Source organism: Cyprinodon variegatus, unplaced genomic scaffold, assembly GCF_000732505.1.
Source record: "Cyprinodon variegatus isolate N-32 unplaced genomic scaffold, C_variegatus-1.0 Scaffold192, whole genome shotgun sequence".
In the NCBI taxonomy this organism is placed as follows: domain Eukaryota; kingdom Metazoa; phylum Chordata; class Actinopteri; order Cyprinodontiformes; family Cyprinodontidae; genus Cyprinodon; species Cyprinodon variegatus.
In genome coordinates, this window is record NW_015150645.1 from 828,559 (window position 1) to 839,821 (window position 11,263).

The window sequence follows — 11,263 nt, forward strand, 5'->3', positions numbered from 1 at the left end:
TAAAGCTCCCCCTCCTCTTCCTCCTCCCGGATCGGCCCGCCTTCCCTTGGAGAGCTAAATGGATTTAACTTGATGACCTATACTGCTTTTTTTTTAACCATTAGGTGGCGATTAAACGCCTTATATAGAGATTTACTGTTATCTAAGTAAAGGAAAATTTATATAGACTAGTCAACAAACTACATATAAATACTTTAAAACATTTTCTAAGCATTTCTAAACAGATGTATATTTATAAAATCAGAAACAAATGCATCTTGCAACAGTTTTTTATTCTAAAAAATGTATCTTTAATTTATTACCAGCTACATAAGAGTCTTTCTAATGCATTAACTGTTTAAGACTAATGGAAAACAACTCAAATACATAATTGAACGCACAACTCTCTGTATAAAGACATATTGCGCCCCCTAACGCATATTATTAAACAAAAAGCTTCATTGGGTAAGCTTTTTTTTTCTAATTAAAATTCAAATCACATTAACCCAATTAGTTATACATTTTATACGCATCACATTCTTGCTTTAACTTATGCATTCTTTTAATAATTTGAAATGCTTTTCCAGATCAAAAACCTTTATAGGCCTATAATAGTTCAAGTTATTTATTTATATTTTACCTGTAAACTGTTCAGTGTTTCACATACAAGATAAAATTACGTCAGGGTAAATGTTTACAAGACGTGCCTCAATGAAACTATAATCCAAAGGAGGTCAAAATCTGATCCTAAACAGGAACTGTTTACTTCTTATAGGGTTCAAAACAGAACCACCTGGTCCATAAATCTCCACATGCATCTTGGTCTGCTTCTGAGATAATATAGCAAACCTGACAACTCATTATTAATAATAATTGCTGTAGTGACAAAAAAAAAAAAAAAAACTTATGAAGAAATGCACATTTCTTTCCCAAAGTGGATATTTTTAATATGGGAATATATGAAGTACAGCTTACAACAAGTAGACATATATTTTATTATACATAGTTGCCCTTAGACTTAACTTACCCTCCCATTAAAGAAAATGATAAATCCCTTCTAGTAATTCAAACAAAACTTAAAATAGTCAAATAAATAGAAATTGATAAAATAATAATTTAGTCAAATAAAATATTGATTTTGAATTTTTTTTTAATTCTAATAAAAAAAACTGCCCCAGACAAATTAAAGTGCCTTGCTCATTAACAATGCACCGACATACCGGTCAACAGGTGCAGAAGTCTGACTGATAATTTCCTGAACTTTACAGAAAACATCTGATTTTAATTATTGAAATTTTAAGCATTTTTGAACAACATTTTAGTTCAGGAGCATCATCAGGCTAGTTTATGTAAAATATGTAAAATCAATGTCATCATTTCTATTTTTTGTCATTTTAATTTAATAATTACTTTTGTCCATTTCAATTTATATTACAGGCAGCAGATTTATTTTCTGTCTTGAATGGAAGGGTATGTTAACTATCAAAAACAACTGTACATATACACTTTTAAACATGTAGGTTTAGTAAGTTTAGTAAATTTAAATGCATTACAGATCTCACTCATGGGTCGTATGGTTACAATAACAGTCCCCAAGCTGAAGGGCTAACATCACAGGACAGACCACGCCCTCTTTGGGCTCACAACAACAGCACATGTGCTTTTGTTTCAGTAGGACCATATTTCTAAAAAAAAAAAAGTAGAGCAAGACATGAAAGAATACCCCAACTTACACACAAAATAAACAAAAAATAAAAAGGAAAGACTTATATCCTCTCAGTTCTCATTATATCAGGTTTATTTTCTCTTAAAAAGCAATTCTTGTTTTTGCTGATTTAACCGTGGCAGCTCAAGGTCATTTTTCCTTTGCCAATTTTATATCCCTTTTGTACCAACATTGATTTTCTTTTCTGCTTCAACTTTTTGTGTGTAAGCAAATTTATACCTATATATCTAAACAATTTTTTTTCTTTATTTTGGTAGATAGACACTTGTGAAGAATAATAGAGGTAAAGATCAAATCAAATTCAATCCAACTCTATTATTTATGTAAGTTTTACATGACACAGTTGTTAAATTAACCATCCAAAAACCTGTTTGTACCTTTTGATTCTTAGAGGGATTGATTAATATGAAATACACACTGTTAGTAATGCCCTGCTGTAAATTTAAATTACCCCAAAAAACTAATTTACCTGCAGTAGAATATCAGTAGATTACAGATATGAAAAAAAAAATCATTAGTTTCCAACACAAATATGAAATGCCTCAAGGTGAGCACCCACTGATGCATCATGGGTGATAAATGTCCTTGGGAACACAGCTCCTTTTGGATGCCCCTAAAAGGTTTGAGTAAGCTGAAGAGGATGTGCCATATGGATTACATTTTAATAGGTGACACAACAATCACAAATGTTTCAAAAACAACATATAACTGTCAGACTCTTCTTGTGCATCTTTCTGTGACTCAGTGGGAAGCTGATAGTGCAGCGTTTCCTTGTATGTTCAGATTAGCCTCGTGAGTCACATAATTCAAGCCTCTGAGCCAATTATATGTTGATAAACCCAACAAAATTGGACTATTGCCTCTTTTATAACACAAGACGGCCATGACGCTTGTCTCACAAGAATCACATATAAACACATTACTCTGAATATCAAACTGACAGGCCGCCTGAAATGGGTTATAGAAGCAATTCTTTGTAAATGTCCATAGAGTTGTGCTAAAAGACAAACAAAAAATCTGTACCACAACATTTTCTAAGCCAGTCTAAGTTAAGTTATGAATCTTGTTCTGGTTCTTCCCCTGCTTCCTTCTGCACGGCTTTATTTCCACCTTGACTTACAGTCTTCTGGTCATCAGCTGACTGGTTAGTTGTGTTTAGGAAGGCTTGGTACTGGTTCCAGAAGCCTCCTGAACTCCTAGTGGCTGGAATGTTTAAGGACACAGAAGAAGCAGAGGAAGGAATCTGGTCGGAGGAGGAACGACTTCCCCTGGCTGGTGGACGTGATGGTTTGGTAACGCCCCCATGGTGCTTCATATGACCCTAGGAATTAATTAGATGACATAATTCTTGATTCAGCCAACAGTTCACTCCACTGTACAATTTAGAGAAACAGACAGTGACTGAAATACAGTAAAGAAGCGTAGACGAAAATAATTTGAAAAGGTGATGAAGACACAACGGAAGGAAGTGAAAAAGTAAAGTATGAAGAGTGGCAGAATCAGCAAAGGAAGGACAATGGATGAAATCTTAGTGAAAGAAATCAACAGGTAAGAATTATTGAAGAACTAAGGTAAAAGAAGGGTATAACACAAAAATATACAACATAAGGAAGTAGGGAAAGACATGAGGAAAATAAGCAATGAGGAAGGAAGTGAAAAACACAAAAACTTTTTCCATGAAAATATCTAAAGCAGTTTAAATTCTTTTCAAGACTATGAAGGAGCAGTAAGACATTTATGTTCAATTATGACTAATAAATGATTCCATTAGTAAACTATATGAAATAGAATCTAGTGATTTTTTAATTAACATAACTTTAGCATGATGGAATTCAAAATTCAAGATAAAGTATAACTAACATTAACCTATTAGATGCCTAAAATGAGCTGTTTCACCTTATTACATCAAACTATATTTGATGTAATTAGGTGAAGGGTCTTAGGCAAGACCCTTCATGCAAATGCCTACTTTGTAAGTCGCTTTCGATAAAAGTGTCTGCTAAATGCATAAACTTAAAATGAATATCCTCATGAACATAAACATACAGTATATTCATGTACAGATACAAATTTTATATCTGAAAATATTTTTCTCACCTTTAATCCGCTGCGACTGGCATACTCTTTTCCACATTCCGCACAGCAGTAGGTTTTCTTCTCAGGACGGGACATCGGAGATGGGAGAGTTGGAGCAAGGCTGATGGGCAGCGAAGCATCCAGAGCTTCATTTGAAACCAGTCCACCCATTTGACTGGGATCCGCCTGGCCTTCCCTCTCATATGAACTAAAGTGAAAGCTTTGGCCTGTCTCTCTGACAGACATAGCCTGTTTGTGCAATCCCCCCCTTACTTCAGCAAACATTGTGTCTGCATTCTCCACAGTGGGTGTCATTTCGGGTTCATTTTCAGGAACAGATACTTGGTCTTGTTTTGGTGGTATATTTGGATCAGAAGAGTCTTTGTCTTCCTCAGTCGGTTCTGATGATTGTGGCTCTGTTGAGTCTGTGTTTGATCCCAAAGTAACTTTTCTGTCAGCATCGTAAACATCTTCAGCTGTGATAACGTTAGAGGAAGTACTGGAACTGGTGCAATCATAGGGAGCATCAGTAACAGATGTAATATGTAAGTCATCCATGTCTGGTTTGGAATCATTTAAAGCATCTAGCTTAGGGGATTCTTTACTTTTTGTGGGATCCACCAGCAATAAAGGAGGTGTTGTAGTTTTGTCAGTAGTTTTGTTATCACTAGAGACAAGTGGCAAAGTGTTAGATGTAGGAGTGAAAATATCGAAAGATTCTTGTTGCTGGAGTTTATTTTCTTCATCAGGAGGCAAAGCTGGATCTGTGATTTGGGAGACCTGAAGCGGTGAACTGACACACAGGACAGGGGGATCTTCCGAGCTGGGTGGACGACTTTGTGTGTTAGAGTTCATGAAAGGGTCAGGGCTGAGGTCAGCCGGGGGGATTTGATTAAGGTCTGAGGGTGGGGACTTACTGAGATTTTTCTCAGCTGATTTCTTGCTGCAAGAGGCAGGGATTGTGCCTACAGCTTTAGTTTGTATCTGTGAGTTTGTATCTGTCTTTGCAGGACTCGCTCCAGAAGGTGTTTTACTTGAAGGGGATTCTTGATCACAGGGCTGGGGAAGAGACTGTGTCAAGGATTTGGGATTAGATTCAGGTGGAATCTTCTGTTCAGAATCCTCTGTGCTATCTGGGGGCAACTGTCCACCAAGGTGCATGCGTATGTGATGCTGTAGGACAAGAGCATTGGTAAACTTGCGCTGACACAATGGGCAAGAGTTTTGGACATTGGGTGGCCGGGCATGATGGGTGGCAAGATGTGATCGCAGGCTGCCTTTGGTAGAGAACGACCGCCCACATATCTTACATGGAAATGGACGTTCTCCAAGATGTGTGGCCTGGTGCAGCCGCAGAGCTCTAGGACAACTCAACACCCGTAGGCACACTCCACACTGATTGGTTGTCAGGTTATGTGCTGAACCAGTGGCATTAAGTGATGGTAGTATACCACCTGTCATGGCATTTGCATCATTGCCACTCATTCTGAGAGCAACAAGCATTTCACGGGTGAACTGGGAAACCGATGTGGTGATGTTGGATGACGGAGATGAAACCACATTGGTAGTGGCATTGCCGGCATTTGTGAAACGGGTATTTGATGCACTCCCAGCAGAAGAAGTGGTAGTGCCAGACAAAATCTCCAACATGGATGTTGGAGTAGAGGAGGAAAACCATGGAGTGCAGGACAGTGAAGGGGCCTTCTCCAGCTTCTCGACCAGTCTCTGCAGCTTAGAGGTTTCAGATGTAGGAGTGCTAATTGCTGTGGATGTGGGCAAAAACGATTGAACACTGGTAGTTGGTGAACTGGAGTTTTTAGGAAGGGAAGAAATAGGAAATGGAAGCTGCGAATGGCTGGAGGATGCATGCGGTTGGGATCCTGCAACAGAAGGTAACTGGGTGCGTAGCAAGCTCAGTGATGGATGGCTGTACAGAGGTGAGTGAGCAGCCTGGATAGATGAAGAAGAAGAAACAGAAACAGGTGAAAAAAGAAGCTTTGGTAGGTGTGCTAGTTGGGAATAAGCAGTAGGGGAAAGCATAGGTGCATAAGGTGGAGTGTTTTCATCAAAGCGCTGCTGTTTTACACCTTTGAATAATCCAGCAATAGCAGATGATGATGAAAGGGAAGGATTTGAGAGAAGGGAGGATGCCAAAGAAGAGGTAGAGGATGAAGAAGGTGGGATAGAGGCAACACTAGCAACAGCAGCAGTCCTGTTTAGCTGCAGAAGAGAATGTGAAATCAAAGCCAGATCCACACTAGGGGGTAGAGGCAAAGTAGACGGTGCAGATTCACCAGCAAGCCCAATAGAAAGGCCACTATTGTTACCACTGATTGCCAAGTTGTCTCCACATATTTCATCATCCATCCTACTAATTTTTCGCTTCTTTTGTGTTATATTTATCCCACTAGCACTTCCAGAGCTGTCAGAGATCTGTCCAATATCTGATCCCCCATTTGCACCTAAGGCTAACCCAAATAAAGATGGTGGCAGAAGTGAAAGAGAAAGCTCTGGATTTTGTTCACGATGGCGAAGGAAGTGCACCTTCAGGTTGCCTCGTGTTGTGAAACGACTGAGGCACACGGGACACTGATAGGGTCGTTCACCTGTGTGCGAGCGGAGATGTATCTGCAGGGCAGAATCACTGCTGAATCCTTTTCCACAAAAGCGGCATATATGTTGGAGACGGCCAGAAGTGTTGGAGTTAGATGTAGACGAGTCACTGCCGAGAGAGGCAGATTGGAGCTGAGAGTTTGGGTTACTAGATGATGGTGTGGTAAGGGATGAGTTTAAAAAAGACAAATCACCCTGCCCCCCTACGGATGTAATATTGGGAGATTGTTCATGAAGATAGCGATTGGGTAGAGCTAAGGATAGAGCTAAAGCATAGGTGGGAGAAGGCACAGGGACACCAGCAGAGGAAGTTGTTAGTGAAGAAGAGCATTGGGAGGTCTCCCAAGAATTGCTAGTTCGCCCTGCTTCTTCAATCTGTGATTTATGAGGTTGCAGGACTTGAGACAGGGAAGTGCTTGACTGTGTGGTTTTGTTTGCTTGAGAGGGGGTCATAGAGGAGAAACATGATAAGAGAGGAGCCAATGAAGTATTGGGTTGAGGTGCAGCTGGTTGGGTTAAGGAATCAGATGCATTTTTACTGCCTTCCAGACAGAGTTGTGGCAAAGATGGAAGGATATGCTGGGATGGTGTATCTATACTATAGGAGTCCCCTCCAAGTCGTAAAACCTGTCTACATATCTCCTCTGTGATCTGCATCTGGTGAATCTGCCGTTGTTGCAGCACCCTGAGCTCCTCAAGGATCAGAGCAATGCTCAGATGGGTCCTTACAGGTGTGGCTGAAGCAGAGGTTAAGCCTGGGCTTGGGGTTGGGGTTACAGGACTTGGAGGACCCTCAGGTACCCGACTTGGGCTTCCAGGGTGTGGAGGAGGGCCTAATGATGCAGAGGATGATGATGAGGAAGAGGAGGTTGTGGTTGTGGCTGACAGGCCCAACTTAGGAGACGCCATGTGTGCCGTCTGGGAGCAGTGGCACTAATAAGAGTCAGTATTCAGACAGAGACAAAGGGCCGAAAACTATCCTTGCTAATAGAAGGATATGTAAGGAAAGTGTGAAAACAATGAATCGGTGAATCTTTGAGGGGCTATCTTGGCGAAGAGGGTCCTAATGGATCCACTGTGGGTAGCTGGGGTCTAAGAGCAAGGAGCAGAAGGGACCTTTGAGGAGAGGATGGGGAGCACAAGAGAATCCATGATGAGTCGAAAGGAAATGTACTTCACTGGCAAGGTGTGATCTGGAGAGGGTTAAAGAAACAATCTATATTACGGGAAGGAAATCATGTTTTAGGCAAGATACACAGGAAAACAGAATAGTAACTCTACCTTTGGGTTTAATCTCCATCTGCTTAAAATTCAGCTTCATTTAGTATGTTTTTAGATTTTGCTTTCTTAACAGACAGTAATTTTGTTGTTTTTTTTCCAATTATCTCTTTACTGTCATCTCTGTACTCTCTCACACAAACTTTATGCAGGTTCCACACAAATCTGCACACAAATAAACATCTGTGCCCTTCAACACAGATTTATACCTAGGCTATGTTCACACTGCAAGCATTAATGCTCAGTTCAGATTTTTTGGAGAAATCTGATTGTTTCACATTTCAAAATGGATGCAAATTGTATCTGATCTTCCCTGTGAACTACAGTACATTCATATAAGGTGGTCCTCATGCACAGTAGAGGACACAATGACATTACAAACGGCAAGCATGCTCCTGGTTTACGGAAGTAAACATGTATGGTAGTCCTGTGGCATATGTTGTGTTCTTTCATGTCTTCTCCACCTGGAGCCATTGCATTAACAATGCAATCTCTTTTAAGAAGGTCGAAAAGAAAAACTGCTCTCTGCATTATCATCCTCCATGATTGTTGTTTTTCTTTCTGCTTCTGCATAACAGAATGTAGAATATTGACCTTTGTTATTCCAAAAATGTAAAAAAAAAAAAAAAAAAAAAAAAAATGGATTTTTTTTTTTTTACTTTTTTGGAATGTCTATGACCTGAATGACTGAGAATCTTCACAAGGACAGTGGCCTTTGTTGAGTCCTAATGATGTACTGGCCGTTCAGACACCCGTCTCCTTCTAAAAGATCAGATATGTATCAGATTTAGGACCATGTAACCAACTGGCCTAGGTTGCATTTGAAAAAATGTGGATCTGTTTGTTCAGATTGTCATGAAAAGATCTGATTAAGGTTGGATATGAACAAAAGAATCTGATTTTGGTCACTTCAGGCTCCACTATTCATCCTTCCACATTAAAACAAGATACTGCATCTGCCAAAATACAATCTTTCCTTGATTACTTTCTCTTTCTCCTTTATGTCTTTGAGAGCCTCTAACACCATTTCAGCGAAAATCAGTAAAAGCAAGGTTGCAGGCAGTGAAAACAATATACTGTAGTTTAGGACACAGTGTGGTCCCTAACTTTGTAAATAAAGGACATATCTAATTTTTAAAGTTATGTAAAGTTAGCTAGAGACTTAAATTGAAGGAAGTAACTTATTAAAACTATAAAAAGTTAAGTGGTTAAGTCCTCTTAAAATATTTGCCAATCCTTGACTTTCTGTTCTCCTATTTTAGATATTATTGTGACCATTATACAGTACCTTTGATATTAATGACTTGAGATTGTTCAAATATTGAGATTGATTATTTCCCATACATCTTTGCAAAAGAGCTCAAGCTCAGTCAATCTTGATATAAAACAGCATTAAACATCAAATTTCAGCTCTTGCCACATTATCATTTAGATTTAGATTTAGATCTGGACTTTGACTGGATCATTCTAATAAGTGAATAAATTCTGATCTAAACCAATCCATTTTAGCTCTGGCTGTATGTTTTTGTTGTTCTACGAGAGCTAAACCTCCCCTACAATCTGCCAGGTTTTCCTCCAGGAACATTGCTGTATTTAGCTTGTTAATTTCAACTCGGTCTAGTTTCCTTGTGATTGTAGAAGAAAATCATACCAACAGCGATATTCTGTTCCCACCATGTTTTTTAGTGGGGATAGTGTCTTAAGGGTGATGTAAATTTTTTTCCCACTACATTTTATTTAAAGTTATATAAGTGTAGAGAGACTAAATACAAATCCATGCCACTCTTATTCCAAATTACTTTGCACTTCACAATTATGCATCTCTTTGTGATGATCTGTGACTTAAAATCCCAAAAGAGAACAACAAAGCTTATAGTTGTAATATGGCACATTTTAATACTGCATGCTGTATTTCTTTGATTACACTATACGCTGTAAACTTCACATAATTTCTAGCTGAAGAACCAGAATTGCTTTTCCCTATGTATCGTCATGCTCAGACATGCAACAGGCTGGGTAAGTCGAGCTCCTTAACTGCTGACTTTGTGTCTTTATTAGGTGAGACAGGCTATTGTTGGGTAGGGCTGATGCTAGGAACCACTGGCTGACACAAATTTTGTAATGCTGTTCTGCACAAGAAAGAAAGCAGGAGATTAATTAATCTAGTGATGAAAATACACCATGCATACCATGTGAAAATGGCAATCTGCCAAGTCATTCTTCAAACTGAGGAACTTGGTGATTTGAAGCGACTGTTGTCCGTATGGGTGGTTAGATGAAGATGCCCATACTAAAGAGGCCGTTTCTCTAAAAGAGCTTTGCTTTTATCAAAACTCCCAACTCCCGGCCCTCCGTCTCTTCGGCACACACAGATGCACTCACTTGTTCATCCACTACTTTGCATTCAAAAAGAGAGTGGACTCCGGGTCTTTTGTGACGAGGATTTAATGCTTCTTTTTAGTAACACTTTATAAACTGGACCTCAACTTAACTTCCATTATAAGCTAAGTAATAATTCCAATCATTAAAATGAATCCTCCCAGTAACATTTATCATTTTGTTGTAAAAAAAAAAAAAAAAAAGAAGACAATATTCAGCAAAAACTACCAGTAGCAATAAAATAAACAGCTTTCTTTTTCTTTAGTTTTTTTCATTTTTTTGGTTTTCATCCCATATGCAGCTTAAAGGCTTGATGTATTACAATATAATTTGGTTATGGTTGTGACCAAACACATGGGTTGGCAGATAAATAAGCTATATAGACCGATGTCTAATATCAGTGCCACCAAATGTTGATTTAAAAGGAATAGTTTGTGACTTTGAATTCAAATAATTTTTATTCATCCATTTTATATATCAGTACAACCTGAACAGTCATTATTCCTTCACAGAGCAACTTACAGAATAGTAAGAGCAACATAGCTTAGACAGTTAAAGCCAACACTGGCAGAAGAATCAAAGGTGTATCAGCTGTTAGTACGTTAAGTAATAGGGTAAAACTTAGTTGCACGGACCATAGCCACAAGCAGCTGCTTAAAAAAATATTGATTACAATTTACAATAACCATCAAAACAGTAATTTATGAACGTTAAAGTGATCATGTATAAATGTTTACAGATTGTTTATTAATGTCTGATTGATTTAGAAACCGCATCTAAACCATTTATAAAAGGTAAATGGATAATTTATTAAGGTATTAAGCCCACTGACGTCAGGGTAAGGCTAATACCAATGCAAGTAAAATAAAAAAGAAAGACTAGATTCAGGTCTTAATTCCACGTAAGTTAGGGTTAGGGATAAACTTAAATAGCAGAGCAGCATAAATCAATGTCAGATTACGGTTAGGCAAGAAGTCCACCAGTGTTATGGTTAAGGATAAACAAACATGGCAGGGTAATATGTTCTAATAACCTGTTATAAATGGCTTAGATGCGGTTTATAAATGATTACCAAACATTAATAAATCTTTTAATCATTAATAAATGGTCATTTTACTATTTATAAATGATGGATATTGTAAAGTGTTACCAAAATATTTTCTTTAGAAGCAATAAGTAATCATGATCTTCTTGTCAACAACTCATAGTTTA

General features: G+C 38.3%; 1 protein-coding gene across 1 annotated transcript in view; it reads right to left on the bottom strand.

The window, feature by feature from the left end:
* Nucleotides 1-1,339: 1,339 nt before the first annotated feature.
* The window catches only part of LOC107087726 (sal-like protein 1), a 12,787-nt gene continuing 2,863 nt past the window's right edge, over nucleotides 1,340-11,263 (bottom strand). The window contains exons 2-3 of the mRNA XM_015379452.1: nucleotides 3,803-7,587; nucleotides 1,340-3,026 (exon numbers count right to left, since the gene is read on the bottom strand). Coding sequence (XP_015234938.1) covers nucleotides 2,760-3,026; nucleotides 3,803-7,303 — 3,768 coding nt within the window. The 5' untranslated portion in view covers nucleotides 7,304-7,587 and the 3' untranslated portion in view covers nucleotides 1,340-2,759. The remainder of the gene's footprint in view (nucleotides 3,027-3,802; nucleotides 7,588-11,263) is intronic.